The 27,514-nt window shown below is 50.9% G+C and overlaps 1 protein-coding gene across 1 annotated transcript in view; it reads left to right on the top strand.

The window, feature by feature from the left end:
- PDLIM4 (PDZ and LIM domain 4) overlaps positions 1-26,969 on the top strand; it is a 54,616-nt gene extending 27,647 nt beyond the window's left edge. Inside the window, exons 4-7 of the mRNA XM_072872552.1 lie at positions 16,151-16,329; positions 18,716-18,873; positions 23,071-23,191; positions 24,151-26,969. Coding sequence (XP_072728653.1) covers positions 16,151-16,329; positions 18,716-18,873; positions 23,071-23,191; positions 24,151-24,355 — 663 coding nt within the window. The 3' untranslated portion in view covers positions 24,356-26,969. The remainder of the gene's footprint in view (positions 1-16,150; positions 16,330-18,715; positions 18,874-23,070; positions 23,192-24,150) is intronic.
- Positions 26,970-27,514: the final 545 nt, after the last annotated feature.

The following is a 27,514-nucleotide window of genomic DNA, read 5'->3' as shown; positions in this document are numbered from 1 at the left end:
TGGCCTCTGAGAGCCGGGGCGAGGGCAGGGCCATCTCCAGCAGCAGCCTGCTCCTGGGAGGCAGATGGAGCTGAATGGATCTCCATCTTTCATACCCATCTCTTGACGAATAGCTCGTTAGCGAGGTCAGAGATGACTCTCGTTCTCCTTTCGCTCCTCAAAGGGAAGAGGAGTGGTGTCTCACTCCTCCCTTTCTGCCTCCCAGTTACCTGATTCTTGGGTTTTTGGATGTGCTGGCCCATGGTGCCTGCTCTAGAGGCACCTGGGGAATGAGGAGGAGATCAGGAGGAGGGGACGGGGCAGGGGGGAGCTCCTGCTGTCTTGCTGCCCCTTGGGTGGGTGCTGAGCTGATGCACATGCTGCAAGCTTTCCCAGGGCACACGAGGTCGTGGATGGCAGGACCGAAGCCTGCTGAGACTTCTCCCTGCTGCAGGTTGGCCAACTCCTCCCAGAGCAGCGGTGGAGGCACCAGAGCTGCCCGCAAGCTTCGGAAAACAGAAGTACATCAGTTCAGGCTGACAAAAAAACAATCCTGCGATTGCCACAGCAACGTGGGAGCACTCTTGTGCTGATGCTGAGCGTTCAAATATTGCTCATACAGTTTCCTTCTGCACAAAGGTGGTTTGTGTTATACGCGGTTTTGTGAGAGCCTTTTCTTCAGCACTTACAAAGTGCCTACGTGCAGATGCTGCTGGCTTGGCTCTGCTGCTCGTTCCTAGAGGTGGCTCTTTGAGTATCCTGACAAGGGTCCCGAGGTCCCCCCACAGCCCTCCCTCGGCTCAGTCCAGAAGGAATACAAGACCTGCAAGGGTGGAGAGGGTGGGATGATGCTACAAGGAGTGGTGTTGGCCTCATTTCCCTTTGAGGAGCGGGGAGATGGCACTGGCAGCAGAGACATCCCCGAATGACGAGGGCGGGGGTGAGATTCTCCAAACCCTACGAAGAGCAGACCCCCATAGTCGCGCCTGCAACTGGCCATTGCAGCCCTGTGACAGATCAGTAGAATTTGCAAATATTTTGCATTCCTGCCCTGGGGCAGCGGGGAGAGTGGCTGCAGAATGGCAGCACCGGCAAACCCGCCCCAGTATCGCATACGAGCAACTCGCCGGTCTGCTCATCTCTTCCTGTGCTGATTGACAGAGCAGGGCGATCTGTGTGCTTGGGCTTTGAGTTCTGGCCGTGTTTGCTTCATTAATCAATTACAGCAATCTTTTTTGACAGAGATTTTTTTGTAATAGACTTTGATGTGCCCAAAACCCAATGAATAATATTAAATAAGGACCAAATGTGCAGCAGTTCCGCTGCCAGATACAACATTTCTGAGGTTTAATGCAGATTGGATTTGAATCTGACTATTAATATATGTTACATATGGATCCTTTTAAAAATTAGACAGTTACATAGAATATAATGAGGGGGTAGAGTTGGATTTTCCTGAATCCAGACCTACACTGAAAATGTCTAAATCTGTGGCGTACTCGGAGGGTAAAGCAGACGTGTTTGTGGCAAGGCACCGAGAGAGGTGTACGAACAAGAATAGGCAGGTACAGACGGCAGGTTCCTGCTCTCGCTCTCTCTTTCAATGGCTGTATCTCCACGTTGTCTTGCTTAATGGCTTTTCTGGTCTCCTAGAGAGGAGGTACCACGCGCACATTAGAGTATTCTTGCTGTGGTTGCACCCTAGATGTGCTGGTTGACTCTTCTCCCTCCCCAAACCCACCGTGCCTTGAGTGTGGTTCACGCTGACTGCTCGGGACGTGTGCCAGTAGCTGTCCTAACCCCTGCCTTCTTGCAGATGTCCTCTGGCTTGCATGATGCTAAGGGTGATCATCGGCACCCAAGAGTGCAGAGCCTTGCAGCAGGCGTCCTATTCCCCAGGAGCAGAGATCACCCTGGTCATGGCTGGAGTCCCCTATGGAGCGATGCCGTATGGCCCAGGGCTGTCCTATGCTGTATTCATTCAGCCCCTGGAGCAAAGGCACTTATTAGATTGTGAGAAAGAAAAGACTCATTGTAAAGTAATAGCTTGGCTCAAAATGTGCAACCTTTAGGTGCACTTCCTCGCATCTGGAAAAAAGCACTCTGCTTTAGAACACAGGGAAAAAAATTCTGCTGGAATTCTGCCCGCGAATCACAAAAATAGGTTTGGGGTTGTCCTTGAAAAGGGTTTCGAGAGTTTCACCCCAAGCGGCCTTTCCAGTAATGTGGAGCACACGTCTTTCCTTCCTCCAGGTTTTACTCTATCGGCTTTTCCATCGTACTGGGCAAAGATGTCTTGAAAGTCTTTTGACTTGTGACTGCGGTAATTCTTGCTAGAGGCCCCGAAGCACGTGAGCAGAAGCAGAATGCCTAAGTCTGTGCAATTTTTAGGAAACCATGTACCCTATAAGTACATCTTAGTTTATTGAGGTGCAATTTTTGTCTTGAAGGCAGGGAGGCTTGCAGTTATCTTTTGTGCAAGAGAACTGGGAAGGTACGGACCAGCTGATGAGCTCTCCTCTTTCTAAACCTGCTGTGGTTTGTCAGTTGAGCTTTGTGGAAAACCCCTACTCAGAGACCAAGGATGTAATCGATCCTCCGTATTAAAACTTTGATTAATGCCATGACTGCAGGGAATAACTGCCTTCACAGCTGAAGAAGCTGGAAGTGGAGAGCGCTGCTTGCTCACGATTAGCAGAAAAGACACTGAACAGGATGCAAGTGAGTCACCTTCGTGAAATAATACTTTAAAAAAAGCAGACTTTAGTTGTCTGTTACACTAGACAAGTCTGTCCTTAACAGCAAAAGTCTATAGAGGAGGATGAAAATTCAGTGACGTTCAAACTTGCATCCTAAATAACGAAGGGCTGCGTCTTTGTCAGACGCGGTCGTGGGTGACGGCGGGACCCGCGGGGATGCTGCGGGGCAGCTGGGTGCTCTCCAGCCAGCAGCGCCGTCACGTGAAGTCACGATTCCCATCACGCAGACGTGACATCACTGCTGATGTGGTGGGATCTCCAGTCTCGCTTTGCCACCGGCTGTTTGCCTGGTGTCAGTGTCGCTGCGGGCACCGGCCCCGGCTGTCCCCCCCGGCAGATGGGGAGAGCGGAAGCTCCCATGGATCAGTTTCTGGAAGTCCCACTGTCTTTGGCTTCTTGTAGCATGAGCTTGCTAGTCAAAATACTGCCATGTGGTGCTAATAAAAGGAGAGGATGTTTGTTTTCTTGACCGTTCCCATGCTGCCAGAATTGGCAGCTTTCTGGCCTGGCGGGGCTGGAAACACAGGCTTCAGGCCGTGGGGCAGAGCCCCATCTGCGCTAATTGACAGTAGATCAAATGTCTGGGTGTGGGAATAATTGCAGCAGAAATTAAATTGGCGGCACGTAGCCGAAGCTGGAATAGGATGCAAGTCCTCCCAAACCTGGACGCTTGGCTAAAATAAGCTACATGGGGTGAAAGGCTGGGTTTCCTCTGGCTGTCTGGAGAGGGAGAGGCACTTCCCGCCGGCGGTCGCCAGCACCGTCCCCCTGGGAATGGCATCGCAGTGCCACCCAGCTGGCAGAGCGGCACCCGTGTCGGTCTCGGGGAGGGATGGGGACGGTGGGTCGGTGCTCCTGGTCCCACTCGCCTTGGTCCTCTCCGTGTGTCCTGGGAGCAGGGGCTTTCCAAGCCCGACCGTCCGACTGAGGGGCGAGCCCCGAGCAGTGAAGAGCTGGTCATTCCATAGTGCAGGGGAGTCGTACAGAAAGGATGAGAAGGCTGTTTCTGCTCGCCAGTTAAGTGTTTTCTCTAAAAACACTTAATATTTTGTGCTCGACACCAAATTCTCAGTTATTTTGTGCTCGACAAATTTGACCAAAATTCTCAGTTATTCTCAGTTTGGTCAATCGACCAAATTCTCAGTTATTTTGTGCTCGACACCAAATTCTCAGTCTGTAGAGATTCGTGTTACTTTGCTCTGACTAAAATCAGGTGCAAGGCATGCAGCTGGCCCTGTGAAAATACCAACCAGGATGGGGTGAAGAGGAGGAACTGGGGCAAACTTGCGTCTACCGTAGCTGTTCCAGCAGCCTGAACCCAGGCAGCGCAAGAAACCCAACGCTACATGTAAGCCAGGCCAATGGAGATGCAAACATACCCAGATTTCCTTCGTTAGAAGCACTGTTGTCAGGTGGGCTCGGGTCTGGATGGTTGCAGGACTAGCGTTACGCTGGCTGAAGAGGCAGAAGACCCCGCGTTCTGGTGCCTGGCTGAAGACCTGCACATGTCCTCCAGGCAGCGTGGGCTCTGGAGCATCATTCCTGCCCTTGTAATAGTATCAGTCTAGTATACTGCTGATCGTACTTGCTCCTAATTAAAAAAATATTTGTTTAAAATCACATGTGGTCTTCAGGTGCGAGTCTGAGCCTCTGGTGTCCCAGCTCTGGGCACCTGGGGACAGCAGTGGGGTCCCACAGTGGAGCAGGGAGGGGGGTTTGGTGCTAACTTGTCCCTTAGCACTGATTTTACCAGCTTGAAATATTCTCATATTTATTTTTTGGTCTCAGTAGATTATCGTTACTTTTTTTTAATTAAGGATGAATGACTCCCCGTTTGATTAATTGGCTCCGAGTGTTGCTTTAAGTTCTCAATGGGTTGGTGTCGTGCAGGAAATTTCTATATATGTCTTTGCAAAAGCATGGCATAAGCCATACTTATTTCTGTGAACAGGGGGTTAAAGCCTCCTCGCTGGAGAGGTGGAATTTCCTTTCCCAAGGTGAGCGACCTTCCTTCCTCCTGGTCCAGGATGGGCCATGGCAGCTTCTGGGAAAGCTCTCACCGGGACCCCCCGCTCCCGCACGGACTCTGGTGCTCTCGGGGCAGAAGGAGAGGGAAAACGTCTGCCTCGTACTTTTGGGAAAACAAAGGATGAGATAATGCCCTGGCACGAGACCGGGCTCCCGTCGCATGGGAACTCCCAGCGTGTTGTTTGAGGACTGATTTAATAGCAGAAACATGCTGAATCCTGATGGCCGCTGTCAGCGGCGTCCGCCCTGGGCTGCTGATACTCAGGCAGCATTTCTCACTCAAATATCAGGGGTTTGTACACCACCAAAATCTGCTGATATAATTTACTGGGTGCAGAGGTTACACACAAGTTGGTGTGCACTTGTGTTTATTTTTTTTTCCTGTGATATAATATTGAATCATTTGAAAGCAAGGGAATTTTTGCAGTACCGCTGTAATGTGTCGAACTGTTGCAGCTGTAACCTTTTATGTGAAATGCTCTATACATCTCTTACATAAATCAGCATCTTTGCTAAGTGAGCTTCAATAATCCTGGTATATGAAAGAGGAAAAAACAATCCTAGGATAAAGGGAAAAGAAATGGGAGTGGGAGCTTCAAAACGGTGTTTTCTTCTGTCTAGGTAGCTTGAATAGTTTGTTCTTGTCGAGGGTAAACAGGAGCTGTACTGAAATAGTAACAATGTGGGTTGATTTAGGACAAAATAGAAGATGCTGTTGGATAAAGAGCTAACACAGATATATACTGTGTTATTTTACTTGATAGCATCGGTTTCAGCGATGACTGTTAACACAGGTAAGGAAGCTGCCTGCTGGTGTACTCAGAAATAGCGAGCGTTTGTTTGGAAGCACACGTGTAGTTCAGCGTTTCTGTTCGTATCCATGGGGGAAAAATAACTTACGCCATTACATTGTCCCTTGTTGCTCGCTTCAGGTGAAGGAACTGCTCTTTGCAGGCACTTGTGTGACTGCTGGGGTGGGAGCGTGCGGAGAGAGCCCTCCCCGGCTGGCCGGCGTTGGGGGGTGCCCGCGGTGGTCCCCCGGACTCCTTGCAGCCAGCCAAGCGGCACGGGGCAGACCGGCCACCAGCGCAGCGGTGAAGGGCACGGGGCGAGGGCAGGGAGCGGCTCCCAAACCTCTCTTTGGTGGAAGGGGTCGGTAAACGGCAGCCAAGGGCGTGCGGAGGGCTCGGGACGGCCGGGCTGCGGCGGCTGCCCCCCGTCCCGTCTCGGCACAGCGCGCTCCTGCCGCGGAGGGCTGGGATGTCCCGCGGGCACTGCCGGGGCTTGCTTGTTAGCGGGAAAGCCAGAGACACGGTTTTGGCTCAAGCTGAGTTGATCTACTTTATTAAAGAGCAAAAGGTTGAGGTATTCCAAAAATGACACCCAAAAATATTATCCTCTTGTCTTTGTTGTGTTTCCTTGCGTACCTTACCCTGGCTTTTACAGGAGGAGACAGTCGGATGAGCCATGCTGATGAAGCAGGCATCTTTTGCTTTTAAGCATGTAATATTTATGTGGTCTGAAGCTTAGCTTGTTGCCAGTGATGTTCTTTTCTCTCGGTTAGCTGCTGGCAGTGGTTATGGGAAGAAAATCAGAAAGTGTGCTATGATAACACCTGAAAATGCAACAATTGTCCCAACTGGGAGTAGAAGGGAGAGACAGTAAGCAGAAAAGGATGAAATCAGAGCATTGCCTGTTAGTGTCAAGCTCACTAGGTTTGCTCTTTAAGCCAAATGCCAGATGGTGAGAAAAGTGATTTAATGGTAGCATTAAACGGTGGCTCGGTCAGGTAGCACCGAAATGGGAACAGCAGCATCTTCCCTAAGAGGAGGGGGAGCAGGCAGGAGGCCGGGGTGGATACTTGTGCTGGTTTTTGTGGGTTCTTTTTCCTCTGTAGCAGACATCATTTTCTATCGGTGGACACACAGCAGCCCGTGCACGGCGGGAGCAGCTTGAGGCTGAGCACTGGCAGGAGCATCAGCCTGATGCCTGCACTGGGCAATGCTCTCCCGCGCTGTAGCTGTCTGCTCCTGGGCTGGAAAGGTGACCCTGACCGTTTGGAAGCAGAGAGAAAATCCTTTCTAGGGTTTAGACTGTCGTGGAGCTTAGCTATGGCTAGACAGCCTTCGGGCAGGAGCACACCGCTGCTGCGAGAGAGAGGAGGAGATTTCAAGGCTCTTCTACCTTTGTTAACCGGGGTTATTGTATCGCCAAAATACCTTGAGGTTTCGCTGATTATTTTCTATTAATAGTCCTGAGGTATTCCTGTATGGATGAAAGTTAAATGCCACTTATAGGATACATAGAAATTCTTTTATTCTTAGGCTTCTTCACCTACTCTAGTTTCTTCTACAATTACTTGTCATGAATATTAGTTCTGTTCACATGCGAAACTGTGACTGAGGTTGTCCTAGGACTGTGAGAGCTGGCGATACGCGCCCCTAGCCTAAGCCTTAACCCGAGTTTATTATGTTACTGCAATGCAGTAGTTGCTCCCACGTCCAGACGTATTTACGTTGCCTCTGCAGAAGGCCTTTGTCTGCAGAGCTTTGCCCGAAGGGGTTTTGAAAATGCAGCCGGTATATCCTGTGCCCTCCAGTTCAGCAGAGCGTCTGATCCCCAGCTATCTCGCTTCTTTATGAAAGTGTTAATAAAACCGATACACTTGTACAAAGCCCTCCTCTGTCTGCTTGTTAAACCCCCTCTTGCACCCTTGATATTAAAACCATGCCGTCTGCACTGGAGCAGGCGAGATAAGTGGAAACACATTTTAATCATTCTTGCCGGTCTTGGGTAACTTTTTTTCCATTGCTGTGGATTTTTAAGAGACCGCTGGGAAGCCAGGTAGCTTAAGGGATAAAGTCGTGGCGTTGCAGCTCAAGTCCCTCTTGAGCTCTTTGAGTCGCACGAGGGCTGTGGCTTCTCCCGGGGGGTGAAGCTGTTTGCCGGAGTCACTGGGAGCCACCAGCCAACAGGGCCACCAGCCAACCGCGTCGGGGCCACCCGTGACCGCGTCGGGGTGGAAAAGGGTTTGCTCCTTAAGAAGGGTCTGTGTAGCTTACTTCTCTCTAATTGTGAGAGATTGTCCCTGGGTTAGATGTACGCTGTCCTTGGGTTGTGCCATATATAGTGTAGAACACGTGCGCGTGCAAATATAGAGCTGGAATATTATCCTAGCTTACCCTAAACCCACTTTTTTTAATAATACCTCATTTTACATCACAGAGCTGCTTCTCGTGAGAGCGTTCCTTCAGAAAGGGGTGGATGTCTTCCTCCTGGAAGTTAAGAAATTCCCAACCATCGTTTACAAATGGTTTAGAGACTTCCCCGTCCGTGCAAATATGTTTCGAATGACTCTTGTCGAGGCTGCTATAACACTGTCAAAAGTGACAAATCATTTAAAGCTAGTAGGAAACGTTCACCTTTTCCCAGCTTTTCCCTCTGGTGCTGTCACTCCTGATCCGGTGCTCTCGGCGGGGTGAGCCGCAGCCCGGCACTGGCCGCAGCGGCTCTGCGGTGCCCGGGGCGAGGGCAGCGGGTGCTTTCGGTCAGGCCCCAGCTCCTGGAGTCATGTGTTTATGGAATTACTCCTGAAAAACAAAGCCGGGCTGCGGTGTGTAAAGGTATGTGTGTTTTGCCTGTGGAAATGGGGTTTTGTGGTTGGAAATTCGCACTGATGGGAGATGGTGGGGCTGACCTCGGCCTGCTCCCTGCCATAACAACAATTAAATAGAAAGCAATGGAGACTTTGATGTAACACTTTTGCTTGCAGGGGTTTCGGCAGAAATTGCAGAATGTAATGCAGAAAGAAGCACTTTAAAATGAGCCTGACTGCCGGGTCCGAGACCGTGAAGCTGAGCAAACCTTAGCAATGCTGGCAGGGGCTGCACCTCTGCCTGCCCGGACGTGACCCACGGGTGTTTTTCAGCGTGTCCAAGACCCGGCACGAGGCCGTGGGGCTCCTTTTGAGCCCCTGTCCTGAGATCTCACCTGCTGTGCGCTGACAGCTTTGTGTGCCTTCTGCTGTGCCTGCTCAGGGTACGGAGCGTCCGGGGGATGCGGGCGGGCTGGGGCTCAGCCAGGTTGAGTCATGTTTCACGGGAACGTTGTCTGTGGCCTTTTAACTAAAAGACCATCTGATTTTAAGGGTTTGGTCTCTTACTTAGAGAGATCTGAAAAACCAATTTGGTGTTTAGCTGACGACTGTGAAAGGAGTGTGGCAAGAAGGACATGATGGGTAAAGTTTTTCTTCAGATCGTGGTATATGCTGAAAGAGGAACTTGGCAGAATATTTCTTGGCAGAATAATATCATAAAATAACCCGCACGCTCTGTTCGTCCAGCTTTAGCAGACTACACCCAACCTTTTTTCTTATCTGTTAACCTTCTGAGCTGAGCTAAATAGTGGGATCGTACTTACTAGAGCTTTTTAAAGTTAGATTGAAGCCTGCTTACTCTGTAAAACCAGCATCTCAACAGGACATCTGAACTGTGCTCGTAGGGAAACGTGTTAAAATGTGTGTAGCTTTTAAAATTTGTCCTTTTCTCCCAGCTTTGGGGCAGCCTTTGACATAAGGGTTCACCACGGGACTTCCTTTGAGGGAGTGAGCTGGAGAATCGATCCCGCTCCTGCGGACACCGGCCACAGTGTAAATCTGTTATTTGCATTCAAATGAAAACAGTGCCGTCCGTCCCATATAGCTCCTCTGTGGGGTAATAACAAGCATTTCATTTCTGGGACTTTTGAACCAGTTTATCAGAGACAAAGCACTGTCTTTGCTATTTAAAAGCTGGGGGGAGGAGAGGAAGGAATCGCTGTATTGCAGTTGTCTGCTGTGCAGAGCTTGAATTTCAGTCTTGAGGGTGTCGTGGTATGCTAGGATATGTCTGGGTGTCAGGATATGCTGGAATATGTCTTCAGGCTTAATTGCTTGACACATTTGCGTGAAAGAGGACTTGCAGCAACGAACGCAGTAAAATCTCACCCACAAAAAGCCCTCTGCCAGGAGAGGTCAGAATCAGGTTGTCGAAGTCCGACTGTACCCCTTGGGTCAGAAGAAAAAGCAGCCACGGGCAGAAATTGCACCTTTGCTTTAAAAAAAAAAATCCTCACCCGTATCCTGTCCCTTTCTCTTGCTGCCAGGTCTGAGCTAGTCCAGTTGAGCCCCGGGCAGCCAGCGGTGCCAGGTGCCATTGGAGAAGCCGGGGAGTCCATCACCGGGCTGTCTGGGCACGTTGGACAGCAGAAAAGTACTCTTGCCCTCTTCTCTTTCATGGTAGGCAGCTGAGGGACCCATGCCAGGGACACATCTTTTAGCCATGTATTGCAGGGACAGTTGGAGAAGCGCTGGCCGGCTCTCTGCAGGGCGCAGCTGGGCTCGATTACCAAAGCTCGGAGCAAGGGAGAGAGAAGTGAAACGTCGGTGAGGAGCCGGAGCGTGCGGGCTCGTCCTGCGGCTGCCGGAGGATGGCCACAGGTAACCAAGCGTGCTCACAAGAGGTACCCCTGCAAGGTGACCCGGAGGCTAAGGGATGCTTTGACCTCCTGGTGCATAAATAGCAACGCTCGCATCCCTAATTCAGCATTTTGGCAGCAAACGTCGAGCTGACACGGATCGTGTTCTGGTTTTAGGAAGGGAGTGGATCTGAAGTACATCAAACAGAAAACTGCCTTCGGCTGAGCCAAGCTGTTAATGACCTTCAGCTCTGTTTAAGTCTGATGCAGCGCGTGTTTATAACCGAGAGCGGGACTGGCTCCCCTGGGTTTCGGAAAATAAACATCTTGCAGGTGATCCCGGCTGCGGCTGGGTGCCTGCGCCGGTGGGAACCAGAGCTGCTGCTGGTCCTTTCCCGGCAGGTCTTCTCCCACTGCACAGGTGGGTTCCAGGATGGATTTGGGGCTCGGAGGTGTAATTCTGGAGGCATGTTCGGCTCTGTGCTGGTGGGTCTGCCCCAAGGAAGGTTTCTCAGATATGCCAAAGCTGCCATCGCTCAAAGCTCTTCCCGGTCAGGCTGTGGGTGTAGGCGCTTCCTTGGAGGCTGTAGGAGCCAACGCTGACCTCTCAAATTAGCAATCTTCAGTTTTAATCTCTGTCTGATAGTCTGGAAAATGAGATCAATTATTTTGTTCGTACTTCTGGCCTTTTAAGGGTCTAATTTGTGAAGTGGATGAACTTTAAATGCTTTGGATCAGAACATGAAGTCTGATGTTCTTTAAAGCTGTGTCTAAAACCTGTGGCTAAAGCTAAAGAAAAGAGCTAAAGACTTGTATTTTAAAAAGTCTGGAAGGACAAATAGGGCATTTTGCAAAATATTAAAAAAAAAAAAAAAATCCTCCCTCCCCCCCCCCTTGAGAATAAGAACTTGAGGAAGCAAAATGGTCAAGCTTTAGGAAAGTAAGGTTGGATATATTTTACCAAAGTGTATCAGAATACAAATGCGAGTTCCCAAAACTCTTAAGAAACCACGTCTGGTATAGCATCTTCTCTGGGTGCGAAGGGCAGTTAACTCCTGCAGCTCTGCAAAACGCAGCCCTGAAGAGCGTGGCTGAGGGTGGCCAAAGCGGCCAGCACGGGGGACTTCTGCTTGCCAAGAGACAGGCTTAGGTTCAAATCCACGAGTTAAACCCTTCCCAGCTTTGGATCCCAACATTATTCCTGTTAAGCAGACGGCTGAAACTGTGTGCTCACCTCGATGCGTTTCAAAAATCTGAAGAGATTTATGCTTTTTGTTGACTCTACAAAAGGTGGTTTCAAAAGATGATAAACTGTCTCCAAACGAGACAGGGTCTGAGACTGATTTTCAAACCTTTCGAAAATTCCTGGTTGGCCGCATGTTTTCCTACTTATGGGAACCCTTATTTCAGCAGTGATTAGCTTGATAGCAGTTTTTAATTTTTGAGTCTTCTGTCCTATTACAGGTTTGACTAAAAATCCTGAGGGATGAAAGTGCCTCAATTCAGCTTCTCCAGCGGAGTCGGGGCACAACTGTAATGAGCAGGCAAAGCCGATCTTCTTATCCATTACCTAGAGCACGCATTAGCTCTCCGTGGTGAAGCCGCAGAGTAGATTTGGATTTCTGTTGAAATCTTCGACTTGCTTCTCTTAATGCTCCCCTATATGTTTCCTGAAATTGGAAACAACGTGTCCTGCGGAAAGCATTTGAGCTTCATTACTTTGCTGATTGTGCTCATTGCTCCGCTGGCTGTGTCCAGGCATCACGTTGTAGAGAAACGAAATACCTTCAGCTGATACAGGGGGAAAGAGGTTTGCTAATAAGCAGGCATGGAACAGAGGGACGTGCTAGAAATTGCATAAGTACTTGTAGAAGAAGGAAGGAAAAAAGCTCTCCCTATTTCTGGCTCTTTGAGGAATTCCCAGGATTAAATCCAAGCAACCTGTCATTCAGCATCTTTCCCTTAAATGTAAAAGGAAAACCGTTCCTTTTATGCTCTCTGTGCTGCGTTGTGTGGTGGGGACAAGAGCCAGGCATCTGAAAAACAGTTCAATTCCTCTTTTCTCCTATCTTAATAAATGGTGGCACCCAAGAACGTGCTTGAGACTTTGTACGGAGCGAGGTACCGCTCGGCGTCAAGCAAAGCTGATGGCATCTGGTTATTAGTGTCCCAGGGTCAGCGGAAAGAAATGCAGTAGCTCAGGCCCAACAGCCAGCCCAAAGTGCCCGATGGCACTTGATATCCCTACAGCAGCTCGGGGCAAGGCGCTGCTTGCGGTGCTCCTACCACGGCTACGTACGCACGACTGCCCCGGCTTCCTGCGCCTCCTGCCAAGAGAAACACTCCATGCGCTGCGTCGTGTTTTCCTTCTGCTGGAAATAGTTCCTCGGGATATAAATGCTGTATCAGTAAGGGCAGCCCTTACCTGTACGTGATAAGGCATGGGCTGCATTCGTGCAACGCTGATAAACGCATCTCGAGGAGGAGGAGGTGGTTCGATGAGGCTGTGCAAGGGCTGGCCAAGGCAGGTGCTTGCTGCAGGTTGTCTTTTTTTGTTTGCGGTGGCTCATTCTCCTGCAAATAATCCCTTTTTCTCTGCTCGTTCCTTCTCCTGGTGGGAAGGGACAGGCTGGGGGTCTCCAGCAAGCTGGTGACCAGGGAAGGTCGGTCTGGCAGGGCACTGGCTGCACATCATGCTGCATCGGCACTGCGGCTGTGCACAAAACCACCCCAAAACCCACCTGCTCCCCGGGACTGGGACTTCGAACAGCTCCTTTCTAGCTCTGCTTCGTGTTTTTCTGGTGTGGGACGGCTGCGTGAATCGTGTTTGCCAGGAGTGGGGAGGCCTGGGCTCCAGGAGCTCCAAATGCTGCATGTCGGGAGGTTCGTTACGCTTTGTAATTGATGGTCCTGGAAGGCAAATGTGAGAAAACAGATTGCAAGTTTCTGTTTTGTAGGCTAAAAGAGTTCTCCTCGGTGAAACTTCGCAGGCCAGCTCTTAGGAAGGGTTTGCAAACCCTCTTAAATTAAGAGAGGCTATAAAAAGCAGAAAAAAAAGCCAGCAGAGAAAAGCAAATTAGGTCCCAAGGGGGGAAAATTTTTTCTGATCTTGAATTTGAAAACTGGAAAGAAATCCATCTGGTTCTAGGTTTCTGAGAGCAAATGCATGAATGTTTTGCACAATGCGAGGCCTTGCAGAGGTCTCACGGGGAAACGCTGAAACAGCCTTTGAGATGAGAAAAAGGAGACTGAGCTCAGTCCCGGGAACAGCTTTTTGTGCAACAAGAAAGTTGCGTAGCACAGAAACTGAAAGCAACGTGGAAGGCAAAGACTGGTGTGCTCTCAGAGGGGTAAATACTTACTGTGTGTTTCCGACAAAGCCATTAGCTGCCCTTGACACGAAGCACAGCTCTCCAAAGCCTGCAAAGAACTTGGTGGAAAAGGCTGAGGAACATCCATTGCTTCATCTCCCTGGTCTTGGTCTGGTAGGTGTTGGGGTGGCAGGAGTGCCCCGGTGTCCATCAGGAGGAGCCCATTGATCCCTGTGGATGCTGCTGGGTCACCTGTGGCTTTATAGCGTGGCTGAGCAGACGTAAGGGTGAGCTGCCACCACCACGAGCATCTTCCTCCCGCAGGGACGGGCAGCCGGTAGCGACCGGGGATGCCGAGCAGCTCGGTAGTGCAGGGAGGGCTCTGAAACGCCCCGTTCCCATCACCGGGCTTTCATGCCTTTTGGAGAATTGCCCAAGCAAGACGTTTTAGCTTTATCGCAACGTTTGCTCTTGACGTACAAATTGTTGAGCTTAACGGGAACGAACGGCCAACGCTTCACAAATTACCTCGGATTGACGCAAGTCCCTGGAGATTTATGGTCTCTAGGCTCTTGGATGGAGGAGGTTTTCATGCCAGAAACAGCCGCCAGCTCCCCAGCGAAGGGTCTGGTTGTCCCTGGTCTGGAGGAGCCCATGAGGCCAGAGGAGAGGAGAGCAGAGGACCCTGCCCTCTTCTCTGCAGGCAGAGGCTCCAGCCGCCGCTTCCTTCAGAGTGCACATCTGGGCCCCAATGCACAGATAATTAATGATGATGGCTTTTTAAAAGCATAACTCTGGCCTGCCAGGCAGCATGGGCCATTCCTTTTTTCCCCGAAATGTTTACGATCCTTCTTTTCCTCTCTGTGTCACGGTTGAAAGTGTTTTCTTTATTTCCCTTGAAATCATAATGTAAATCTGGGAACTGGAAACCCATAGCCTGGTTGTAATTTTTTTTAAAGAATATAAATTGGGGCACAGTTAAAATTATATTATTCCTGGCAGCGAAATTCCTTTTTTAATAGATAATTTGAAGTTATTATGTTGGAAGCGCGTTTCCCCACGTGTGTGTGCATGCACGGTGTGGAAGGAGCAGTGCCAAGAGGGCTCGGGGTGGCCGTCGGGGCTTTCGAGGTGGTGGAAGTGCCGGGAGCTTGCCGGAGTCTGCAGTTTTTCAGCTGGTGGCAAAAAAACCCTCAAAGGCACCATCTTGCAGTTCTTAATTAAGCCCGGTTTTTATCAATGGGAGTTTTGCCTTAGGAAGAACTGAAGGATTGGACTTTCAAGATCTTTTTCTAGCAGGATCTGGTTTTTATTTCTCTTCGCTGTTCATTTTTACAAGGCTTGGGAGCACCGGTGTTTTCTGCTATGCACCAGTGACAGACATTTGTTTCCAATTAGTATTTATTGGATTATTTTAGTCAAAAGTAAGCTTTGTATGAGAGCCCCGCAATATGCACTTTGTTATTTGCTCACGGGACAGTGTCATCTTTTTCTACTTGGTTTTGCATCGGCTTCAGTCTACTGAAAAGCTGGTGCAAGGCAGCATCGCTGGGGATCTGCCCCGAAACAGATTAAACCAGATTAAACAGATTACAGCCTCTTATACAAGCATCTCTTTCTTCCATCGGTACGGGTGTGTTTCTGACTCGCATGGCTGGAAATAGCAGCAGCCGGCACGTGTCCTTAGGCCGTGTCCGGCTCGCTGCTGCTTTTCCCGATAGCTGGAATTAGCCCCTCTCTGGGGAAGGGGCTGCCGGTGGCTCCCCAGGCTGAGCGTCAGCGGGTAAAGCCTGGCTTAGGTGGCTTGTGGCAAGATTAGCAGTAGGTACTGTTGGATTTATGGGTGTGCGTGGGCTGACTAACAAAGCTTTGGAAAAACACACAGGTCATGTTTTATGTAGGTAAAATAACATGGAAAACTTGGGTTTTAATGGCATCTGAGTTCCTGACTTGAGGTCGTGCGACAAAAAGGTTTCCGTAGTTTGCCTCAGGAATTAAAAAGCCAATGAAAATATGAATACCAAGCTAAGCCCTTGACCGATGCATTTCTCGTGCTGCTAATGACTGATCTTCTTTGGGGAGAAAACCTCCCGAAACGAACACGGATCTTTGTGGGCGAGGGTAGTTGCAATTAAGTGAAAATACCAGGACTGGTCCCTTGGCTTCAGGTCTTGCCCAACCTCTACGCGTAGCTGCAGAGCTTGGGTTTTATCGTGTTTCGCTAATGTAAATCAGGAGTGATTGCCCCGAAGTCAGGAGAGCGATAAGTGCTCTTGGAGTGATGTAACGCGAAATGAGAAGCAGGCTCGCAGCCTTTCTTTTGCGGAAATAACAAATATGCTTTTACAGGAGAATAAATGCAGAATGCTTGGCAGTGGCTCACCGTGGAGAAATAGGCAAGTTCATTTGGTCAGAGACCAAGGAAAGCTGCTTAGATTCAGCGAGATTTAACTGCAGGTCGAGTCCGAGTTTTCCTTTTCCTGCTGCATATCTCCGTTTTCCACAGCGCATATAAAATATTATTACTGCAAACCGCATGTCCCAACGCAGTCTCTCCGTGTATATCATACTAAGAACTATAAATCTCACAGGCTTTTTCTGCTTTTTCTTCTCTTCCAGGACAACGGGCCTGCCCAGAGCAGGAGGCCGATGCCCCACGGGGCTGGTGGCAACCCCGTGGACAACAAGCAGATGCTGAACGTGCAGCATCACCACCCGACCCGGCTCTACGCTAACAGCGGCTCCGAGTCGGCTCTGCCGGGCCAGCTGAGCGGGCTGCACATCGCTCCTGCCCAGAGGTAGGACGAGAGCATGGCTCGTGCTCTGGGTCCCGCCGCTCTTCGTGCAAACTCGGTTTCAGGGGCGCACGTTGAGGCTGTGGTGCTCCTGGAGCTCCAGAGATGTTGGTTCAGCTCCTGCCCCGTTAGTCAAGGGTAGGTGGGAGGAGAAAAAGACAAAAAAAAAAAAAAACGACGAACGAAAAAAGGGGTTTTGGAGATGCCAAGTTCTGAACAAAATGGCCACGGGTATGTAGGTAGCAACTGCAACACTGAATTTAAGCTTGTGATGCTGAAGCGATGTTCAACCGTTTATCTCGGAGCTGGGTAAAGGTGCTGGTTTTCCAGATCCACAAGAGATCCTCCTACTGCCGATGGGGTAAGGTAGATTAGTGGCATCGGATCCAGTCCCCAGGCTGGCACTGGTGCCAGGGAGCGTCACAGACGTTAGTATCCTGGTTTTTCAAGGTACATATTCAAGGCAGGATGGAGGGGTTTGCCCTCCTAGGAGCGGGGATCACACTTCCACAGACCCCGGAGCAAACGCTTGGCCTGAGAGCTGGAGGTCTCCGCAGAGAAAATTAAGCCCAGTAAACTTTGGATGTTTATAAATGTAAGATCTGCTCAATGCAGCTGTCCAGGAGGCTGGGAAATAAATAATGCTCGTAGGAAGGAAAAAGCTTTTGTGTAGCCAAGAACAGTTTGGGTGGATAACTCGGACTTTGAGACAGGCCAGGTTGTGGACTGCGATGCTTTCGCATGGCTTATGCTGCTGATGATTTATGCTCCTCCAGACTGGCAAACTATTCTGCAAGAAAGTAATGTCTGTATCAAATGCAAAGAGCAAAGAGAGTTTCTTCTCAGCTCGGGAACTCTGTGCCTGCATGAATTCGTATTTCAGTGACGCTGCGAGCCAGCTTATTCCCCGTGCTGCTCCAGGAAAGTTAATGAAGTTGGAAAGAAGAGAACTGCACAAAAAATACGGAGAACAAAATCTGATGTTATCTGCGTGTGAGCCAAAAGCCAGGCGATTCGCTTGGGTGTTTGAGTAGAGTTGGGTCAGAAGTGCATTCTCTTTGAATTTGTGCTTGATCAGGCTGGACTGGTCCAAACCCGCCCTTTTTCGCTGAAAATGGGTGAGTTGATGAAGGAGCAGGCCATAGCAGGGCAGGTAGGCGCTCGGGGCACACGTGGAGGGTTTGGGCTGGCCAGGAGTCACGGGGATGGGTCCTCAGCTGCCTTGGCAGCCCTGGTCCCCTCGTCTCGAGAGGTCGCAGCCACCGGAGCCACGGGAGAAGCTGGCAGGTCGCTCCCAGAAAACGGAGCTTTGGCTTTTCTTGGAAAGTGAATTTTGTTTGGGTTTCTTTTCTTTGTTTGAAAGTGATTCTTTTTTTTTTTTTTTTTTCCCAAGCAAGCACAAATGTAATGCTGGTGGAGAAAATGAGTCCGATGATGGCTAAAATGTGTTAAGCTGTCTGATGGGGTTCAGGGCTCTTGCTGTTTTTATTGTTTTTTTAATGACCTTGATGACCTTCTCCTTAAAAAGGAAAAGGAGCCCCTTCCCACGAAGCTGTGCTGTGGGGCCTCAGCGAAGCGCAGCAGCACTTGAATTCGTCTCTACTCAGCAGGACACTTAAACCCGAAATATTTCTGATTCCAAACTACGCTTTTCACGTTTTGATATATCGAATGAGCTGGAATAATGGTTTAAATTACTATTTGTTGTCTGTTGTACCCCAATCTTGCCACCTACAGCCAAGGAGCCGCTTCAGGTCTGGATGCTGAAGGTCGGCGCGCGGTGGGGAGGGGAGTTACGGGGCTGCCCCGTGTCCCGTCCTCGGTGCTGTGCCGCCCGGTGGGGTGGTTTTCTCATTTAAGTTGTGGGCTGTGTTTGGCAAACGGATCTTTTAATGCAGCCACCTACAGAAACGCTAACTTCAAAAGAGGGGCTTGTGGATGGTAAAGGGGATTTGCCGTCATGCCTGTGCCCGGCAGCAGCACCCGCTCTCCCCGTGCCGGATGCCCTAATGGCGGCGCGAGGGGTGGGTGGATCCCCTGGCCCTGCGTAATTAATGAAATGCATTGTTTTACCTGTTTTTTTCAATAAATTCCATGTGTGGCAGAGCAATTTACAGTGCTTGTAAGCAGCTGCCCTCTTTCCCGAAGGCAACTGGTAACTGGGCCAGCCCTAGCTGTCTTGCTCAATCGGAGCCGAAGAGGAAATGAGTTTGACTCCCCTGGTTCCATGGCTGTTCCTGGGACAGGCGTACCTCCAGGCAAAGAAAGGCATGGGAACAGAGGTGTTTAATTGAATCTGTGGGAATGGGGAGGTTCCAGTACCTCCCTGATGAGCTGACAATTGTTGTTTCTGTGTGACTTGAGCCTTTCTTGCTTTTCTTTAAAACAGCCTCGACCCCTTGAAGTCTCTCCCACGGAACAGAAATGGGATTGATGTGGAGTCAGATGTCTACAAGATGCTTCAGGATTATGAAAAGCCCGTTTCGGAGCCTAAGCAGTCCGGATCCTTCCGGTACTTGCAGGGCATGTTGGAGGCTGGCGAGAATGGTAAGGAGGTTGGCGCCCATAGCGTGTCCCAACAAGTCCCCTACACGCCCCAAGGACCGGGGCTGCGGCACTGCGCTGCTGCGGGGCTTGAACCATCATTCGGTCCCTCGGCACCCTGTTCCGTGGCCCCACACCCACCAAGTTGGTGTTGCAGGCTTAACCTCCTTCTCCTTCCCCTGCTGAGGTCCAGAAGCTTGCAAAGCCGCTAAGGGACCCGTCTGCCAGAGCTGATGGGGTGGGTTTGCAAACTCCTCTGCTCTGTCATTTTACCGCACGTGGCTTCTGTGCTGAGGCAGCTCAGCTCAACGCGGGAGGGCCCGAGCACCCTGTGAGGAGGAACGCCCGGGTAGCAGGTTTCAAATCAGGGTTTCAGAAGCTCAGGCCAGCATCTGGGGGCTCACCAAATTTTGTGGCTGACTTTTGAGCATCGTGTGAAAGTTGGATTTGCAAAATCAGCTTCTGCGCGGCAGCTGCTTTCCTGAGATCCTTTATGAAATGTAATGGCCTAAAGCGGTTGTGCAAGATCACCGGTGGAGAACCGTAGGCCTGTTTGAGTAAATGGCATTTGCATAAGGACGTGGGATGGTCCTCAGCAACGCCGGGATAGAGATCAGGAGCTCTTGGCTCACTTCTCGGGTCTGTCACAGCTTCCTGCCTGTGTCATTAACGCAGGCAGGAGCCAAATCTGAGCATTAAATAATAAGATCCCCAAACTATACATTTCAGCTTCTTTTTATTTGCCTTTCAACCTTAAGTCCATTGGGGCTTTTATGTTCAAACTTCCAGGCTTCACTTTACAATCGTTAGGGCAAGACTCTTCTTTCTGCTTCCTTCCGAGAGCCTCGTACTCCCATCATGTGAATCCAGGAACTTAGATTTTTATGGGAAAATACCAACTACTGCAAATCTCATTACGAAGCTGCGAGAGGTAGCGAGTCAGGCTCTTGCACTTCAGTTTCTGTGTATATAAAATGAGGGAGAATGGTATTCTTTGACTAGAAGGATATTGCTTCTTGCTTCACAAGAAGCACGATCGCAGGTAACTTCTGAGCATCAAGAGATTCCACCAGTTTTCGTTTTCTCAGTAGTACTTAGGCATGTCCACAAAGCATGAGATGGGACCGGCCTTGGAAGTACTGGGTGTAAATATTACAGCCCCTCCTGGGCTGGCAGGAAAACGAATGTTAATTACAAGTTCCAGATGTACCTTCAGGTCCTTCACCGAGAGCAAGCACAAGCAGCGTCCCAGCGACGCGTCTGCTGCACCCCCAGGTCTCCGTTAGGAAGAAGCAAATAGGAAGCGCTTGTATTAATCCCAATTAATAACGCTGCTGCCCCTCTTCCTCCCTTCTCTGTGCCAGGGAAAGGGAATAAAACGGAAGCTTTTCTGGTTTGCTGCTGCCTCCCCTTGCATCCCACAGCCCTGGGGTGGCAGAAACCCAGCGCTGCCCTTTGGGAGGAGGGGAGAAAGAAAAGGGTGTGGGCTGGGGGAAGGGGAGGACAAAGAGGTGCCAGGACAGTCCCTGGCCCCTGGGACCGTCCCCACCAGTCCTGGACCTCTGCTCACCCCGGCAGAGTCCCAGCGCCAGCCCACTGCTGGTGCAGCACTGTGGGTTTGGAGCCTGGGGCTGGGACGCTGCTGATGGGTACGAGGCAGCGTGGCGGCAGGCTGGAGATGTCACCTCCCGGGGCTCTGCCACCCACCCTTTCCCCCTCGGCTCTGCCGTGCAGCGGGCAGAGGGGATGTGCGACTGGCTGCAGGCACGGTCTTGCTCGTGCCTGGGTCGTTACGATGCTATCAGTGTTTATTTCATAAGGGATGAGAAATTAAGTGAAAAGCATCTCTCCTGGCATAAAGCTCTGATGTTTCAGCACAGTTGAAATCCCTGTGGGTGTTTCTGCTAGGTTGTTTTACAGCTTCCACCCCTGCTCCTTTTTCCTTAAGCCTAAAATTAGACATTTTTGCCCGAGCCTGCTGTGCGTTGTCCTTTTAAAGTCAAGATCTCCTCTCCTGAGGAGCTGGGTGTCTCAGGCAATGACCTGCTTTATATGGAAGGTGTTTCTACTGGAAGCCGTATTTTCTTCAGCATCGCCAGCTCCATCTGGCACCTGTAAGGAGCAACGCTTCCTGCTGAGGATCCGGTGGAGGCTGGAGGAACCGCAGCAGTTGTCTCCGTAGGTGCCCTTGGCACGGGAAGGATGAGCACTGCAGCCACAAACGGGGACGGCGATGGTTAAGATTGTGGAGTTAAAGCATCTCACTGCCTTGCTGAGGACCATAAATTACGATGAGACTGTGGGCTGGTAAATAGAAGGAAATGATCCATCGTTTGGGAAGATGGGAAGCAGCCCTCTCTGCAGGGCTCATTTTGCTGTAAAAATCTCTTCCCCCCCCTCCTTTTAAGCAGCTTATCCAAGTGCTGGGAGACAGTGACAGCTTAACTGTTAAATGTTGGCAGATGAGCCTGTCTAGTCCAAGCGTGCCGTCTCTCACGCTGGGGGAAGCCAACAGCTTGAGCAGTTGTTTCGGTTTATTCCCAGCAAGGCAGCGGAAGGACTTGACAGGCGAGCTTGGCTGGAGCCAGCCAAGTGCTCGGAGGACCCCTGGGGTGGAGCAGCCCCAGTCCGCTCCTGGGCAGGCAGACTCGCACGTACCAAGGCTCTCGGCATCTCCAAACACTGTGTTATATCTTGGGAAAGTGGGGTTTGGTGGGAAATTGGTTCTTTTGGTTTTACTCGCTTGGCTGGGACCGTTGGCAGCGTTGGTCTCTGGTCTCTGGACCCCATCACGGCTGGAGATGGGGTCTGATGGTGCCTGGGTCACCCTGGGGGGATAGGGTCGGGCGTGCTCCCTCCTCCCCAGCCGAGCCCAGGACAGCGGGCGCTCCGGAGATGCGCCGGATGGGGGAGCGGGGGTCTCTCCGTGGAAGGAAGCTCTGACGAGCAATGGGCTTCAAAACGTACCGCGTGAACCTGGACGGGGTGAGTGAGCGAGCACCAGCGATGATGCACCGCTTCCAGGTACTAACAATTCACGTTAGGAAACGCAGAGACGTTCCTGGCGCCGCGGCGGGCACTGCAGAGCAAGATCCCAGTGGAATTTTCCAAAACCGATGCAGCGCGTATGGATACCTGGGTCAGAAAGTGCCTGGGCCCCTGCTGAGACCTCCTGGGCATCGTGAGCTTTAAGCACACGTTTAAGATAGATTGACCATGGGCTGAATGAAATACCCTGGGAGCTCAGGGAGCATAGGAAGCCCGAATGCTGACGAATGGCTTGTTCATCCAAGAGCTCCTCTGCTTCTTTTCCAAACCGTATCAACTGATGGAGTAAAATATATTGTCCTTTGTCATGAGCTTTTCCTTTCTATAACCTCAGGCCATCATGGAGGACCCACAGATCAATATCTACCCAAAAGACCAGTCAGTTGTGAGCCATGAAAAACCACGCAGTGAATATTTGGAGGCTTTTAAGTGTCTGTGGTTGGCAACAAGCGTGTTTGTGTTGTCCGAAGTGCGAGGGCAGATGACAGATGATCTGTAGGGAGGGGGGCTGCAACACTGAAAACTTTGCTGTGGTATTCTTCACATGCACAAAATTTTCATCGCTTCCTTTCCCATCGTTGGACCTTCATGAAAGGAGGCTTGGTGCCCCAGAAGACCTTATCTGCTGTCACGATGTTTTATTTTAGATTATTTGAGATTAAATGAGTGTTCTAGGAAGAAAAATGCATGTCATTCTATTATGGTTTGGTTTTGTTTGCCTAATTCTCCAAAAGGCTTTCATCTTTGTCACCTTGACTGATGGTGGATCTACCAAGTGCACCTGAAATGTTGGTGTGATAGAACCTCTTCCTTCTGCAGCTTTTCTGAGATTTTTGCTGTTTATATTTCTTAACTTACTAAATAGTATTGCAGCTGAACTCGTCTCTAGAATCATCTCTAGAATCTGCTTTTCCTTTTGACACGGGATATCTCCTGAGCCGGTGCTGTCACAATACGTGGATAGATCATCTGCTGATGCAGCCAAGGGCTTCTGCCACCATCTGTGCTTCGTTAGGATGAGCAGTTGCAAGTTCTGTTGTGACAGGCAGAGAATCATCTGACTCCTTAAGAAAAAAAAAAGGGGAAAAAAGAAAAAAAAAAAGCCCCAAGAGGACAAGTTTTCAATCTGTGTCTGTTTAAAATTCTTGGCAGGTGAAAAACTCGACAAACTGAGCAGCCCCCGGAATCTGAAGTGCCCAGTGTCAAAGCTTGGCGGTGCCATGTCCGGGCTGCAGATGCTCCCTGAGTGCACCCGCTGCGGGAACGGCATCGTGTAAGTGTCACATCTCACCGGAGCCTCCGGTTCGGTGGGGACAGTAATGCAGGGACGTGGGTCGGGTCCTACCAGACATGGGGGTTAGAATGGATAGCAGAATACCTTGCATTTGTAGCAGAATACCTTAAATCCCTTTCTGGTTTTTGCTAACCTTATGTTAAACCTGGAATTGAGGAATATGGTTTGGATTGCCCCTTTTAAGGGAATCTTGCAGCAAAACGGGGATGATTCATGGGATGGTTTCTGCCCTGCTGATCGTTGTAACTGCCCGGGGACTATGAATAGCACCGGCAGCGCTGGCACTCTTTCGCTGCCTTATGGAGGGAGAAACGCTTCGAGGGTCAAGTAGAAGAGGTCTACGGATTATTTTTGTTTGTTTGTTGAAGGCTTACTTCAGACAGATGGATGTTGGTTCTGATTTCAGAGAATATAGGTGGTTTTCTGCTTCATCACGTTGTGATTTATGTTCTGTTGTAATTTACATTCTGCTCAAACCAGATTTGCTGGCTGAGGGTCCCCTGCTCTGCAAACACCTGTAACCACGTTCTTGCCGGTGCTGTGAGCTGAGGGTCTCTGCTCCGAAAGCCACAGTGCCTGCGCAGCCCCAGCCCTGCCAGCGGCGGTTGCAGGGTGCTGGCTCCCGGTGTTCAGATCCAGGCTGAGCGTAGATATTTGAGAGTCCGCTTTGCATCGAGCCGTGGAGCGGTGCCGCAGAAGGGGGGCGGACAAATGGGGACGGAGCATCCCTTCCCGCAGAGATGTGGCGGAGCCGTGCCTGGAGCAGGGTGGCAGCTTTGGGTGGGCTGAGATGTTGGGATGGGAACCCACGACAACACCCTTGCGTGCCCCTACGTGCCGCTTCCCTTCACGTACGCCGTTTTACTCGAGGCAGCGGGAAAAGCTGTTTATGCACGTTGCTTCTCCATCTCACCTGAGCTCTCCCCGTCTCTCACCAGGGGCACGATCGTCAAAGCTCGGGACAAGCTCTACCACCCCGAGTGCTTCATGTGCGACGACTGTGGCCTCAACCTGAAGCAGAGAGGGTATTTCTTCATCGAAGAGCAGCTGTACTGCGAGACGCACGCGAAGGAGAGGGTTAAGCCCCCCGAGGGATATGATGTGGTGGCTGTTTATCCAAATGCTAAAGTTGAACTTGTCTAAACCCAGGCTGTGCTCTGGAGAGGTCAGGCGGCCGCGCGCCCACCCACGTCCTCCCCGCCGGCTGCGCAATGTGGCTGTAATCAACCCCGATTACCAAAGCCCAAGTTAAAATGCCTTTTCCTAGATAAAACCGTTTACACTTGGGATCTCCAGGGGATGGTGTTGAAAGCATACGAACAGGTTTTTCCCTTCTTTTTGACACTCTGCTTTTTGGGTTGCTGTGTTGGGTTATTAGTGTGTGCCATAACCTTATCCAAGATCTTTGTAAATATTGATTAATTCTCTACTCTGTTCCATATAAAACCAGTATTCTTTTTTTTGCCCCCCTCTTCTGAAAAAGCAAGGAAGACGTTTCAAAGCTCAAAGCAAATAAGGCACTTTAACAAAAGAAGCTGACTCCTATATCCTGACCTTAATCTTCTGCCCTCCGGCTGCCCCGGTGATTAAAATCCGACCCCCTGAGGAGTCTGGGACGCGGTACCGGTGGGCCGGGGTCCCCGGCTCAGCCCCATCCCAGCAGACGTGCCGTTGAAGGGCGGTCTCTTAAAACAGTAATTGCCGTGAAATCCCCTGGATCAGGGCAGTGCAGTTTGAGGCTGACGCAGACCGACCAGAGTTCCCCGAGAGATCTCCGCACTGAGCGTGCGACGAGGCTTTTTTCTTCCTTCTTGCACTCCTAATGCAGTTGCTCTCTGTCATCTGATCACCCGAGCAGCACCTTTAAAGGACACTGAAGTAGTACAGAGCCCACCTCAGCTCTTCCCACCTCCCGCGCTCCTGCCCCACGGCTGTCCTTGCTTTGGCCATTCTGACTCTGCCCCGGCTTTTGCTATATTTTTGTAGTCCTTTATTTCTAGATCCCCAGGCTGCTGCCATCTGGGTCTGCCTCGCAGCGGGGAGGTGGGGATAAAATCCCTCCAGGCACTTAGGAGGTAACTGGAGCTGCGGCGAGCCCAGCTGTGAGCCCCGAGTCCAGAGCAGCGGGTTTGGATTTAGACCCGTATCCCAAGGCTGCGCTTTTAGACAGGTCCGTTGTCCACTTTATTTGACAGGAAAAAGTTTTTAAGGATCTTGGGATGTTGCTTTGTTGGAGAAATGGGTTTTTTTCAGGTTAGTGTTTGGAGGGGAGAGAGTTTAGTCACCCAGCTGGTGGGTGCCACCGCACGTGGTATGCCATGTGTTTGGTACCACGAGGTTACTTCTGCGTTGCGACAGCCTCCTTCCTCCTCCTCACTTGAGAGAGGAAGGATGTGGGGGAGAAAAAGAAATGTCTGTGCTCACTTCCCTTCCGTGGAAAAGGAAAATAAGAGATGGGGCAATGGCCAAGGCACTCCTTCCCCTTCTGACTCGCCATAACAGGGGTCTGAGAAATCTGGGACTGGAGGAGGGTCGGGAGCTCTGTCCAGCTGGGGCTGGGCGCACAATTTCTTCCTGCAGATTCTGCACCCCAGAGGGAGTAAGGATTTTAGGGTGTTACAGGGCCACATTTAGACCTTTTCTTGTGGTGCCTTATAGGGATTTAAGCTGTGCCTGGCAGGGCTGGGCTGCCCGAGCGTGCAGCTCCCTCCGGCCGGGTACCGCCTCGCAGCCGGAGGGATGCTGGCCGCACGAGCCCGCTAGCAGCAGGACATCCACCTCCCCCTCCTTCTGCCATCGGGATTTTTAATTATTAAAGTGCAAGAAACATGTGGAAATTTTTATCACAGCTCTGAGCCTTGTTTTTCTTGTATTTGCTTAGCCTGCCTTGGTAGGTTGGACCATCTGAAGGGAAATACTTGGGACAACTGTAAGTGATGAGGAGACTAACAATAATCAGGTGGAAAGTGTTACTGCCCTTGTTTGCAGGCCTCTGCTTGGAGCTCCGTAGTTTGCCGTTGTCAGAAACATTTGTTCTGAATTACTCCATTAACCTGAGGCATTGCTGGGCCAAGCTCCGGTGCCCATCGCTTGAAAGTTCAGGCTTCACCCAAACCCAGGACTGAATCCAGCTCGGCTGAGCAATGGAAAACTCACGACACGAGTGGCCCCGGGGGGCTTTTCCCATTTTCCACGCAGATGGGGACGCTGCCAGCTGTATGTCACTCTGCAGCTCTTGTCCCCTCTTCGCCTCTATCTGCGCGGCGGTTGTGTCCTGCGGGGATGCCAGGCGTCCTGCAGCCCTGGCACAGAGAACACCTTAGCAATTCATAAATTGTTTTATTGCCCTCGTTTTGAACACCTAACTGAGCAGGCTGCTGGCAGGGCATCCTTGGTGGGGTGGTCTTGCCCGGCTGCTGCACCAGTACAGCACTGGGAGCACTGGGCATGGGGCTTCGCTTTTAATTTAAAACCAGGTTCCCACAAATCAATTTTTCCATGCAATTGTCTCGTGATACCCTTTCTTAGGCGTAATCGACTCATTTGAATCCCCCTCGAGGAGCTTAAAGCTGGAGCCGCCTCGCACAACCCCATCCCGGGGCACATTGATTCCTGGCTTCAGGCCACGTCATTCACGTTATGGGGTTTGTAGGAGCTGCCACAAGCGAGCCTCCCCTGTCACCGGGTAACGCTATTTAATTCTGTAAAACGTGGGGAGGGTGCCGTTTGTATGAAATACAAAATAAAATTGTATTGTCGGTTTTATGTCTCGCATTATTTAGCCTGGCCTTTGCCGGTCCCTGGCTGGCTCTCCCATGGCAGTACCCGTACGGGCAGGGGTCCCTCGGCATCCACATAAGGAGGACGCTGGATAAACTTTAAAAAGTGTCTCAGAGATGGAGAGCTGCGCTGCTCACGGCATTGTGCATTGAGAGCCTTGTTTGAGGTTTGGTCTGTGTTTTGGGGGGGTCATTGGTTGGGTTTTTTTAACTCCTGGGACCCTGCGTCCCATCGGGCGCAGAGATGGGAAGGGCCATCGTGTCTCTGCCCGTTACGTGGCTGCCCAGCTCCTCTCCACCCGTGTGACCCAGCTCATCCTGCGATGGTCCAGAGCTTTACTGCATCTGCCTGTGCATAAGGCCAACGGAGCTATCAGCAGCGTTTCACCAGCCACGGTGCTGCTCTGAGGGTATCTTCTCCCACCTGATGGCCCAGACTCTCACCGGACCTGGAGCCACAGCTCTGCAGGTCCCGTCACCGTGGGAGGGATCCGGGCAGCACCCAGGCTGGAAAACACCCTTC

Source organism: Ciconia boyciana, chromosome 9 (genome assembly GCF_034638445.1).
Source record: "Ciconia boyciana chromosome 9, ASM3463844v1, whole genome shotgun sequence".
Classification (NCBI taxonomy): Eukaryota; Metazoa; Chordata; class Aves; order Ciconiiformes; family Ciconiidae; genus Ciconia; species Ciconia boyciana.
Note: the sequence above shows the minus strand (reverse complement) of the source record. Positions and strands in the feature narration are given on the sequence as shown.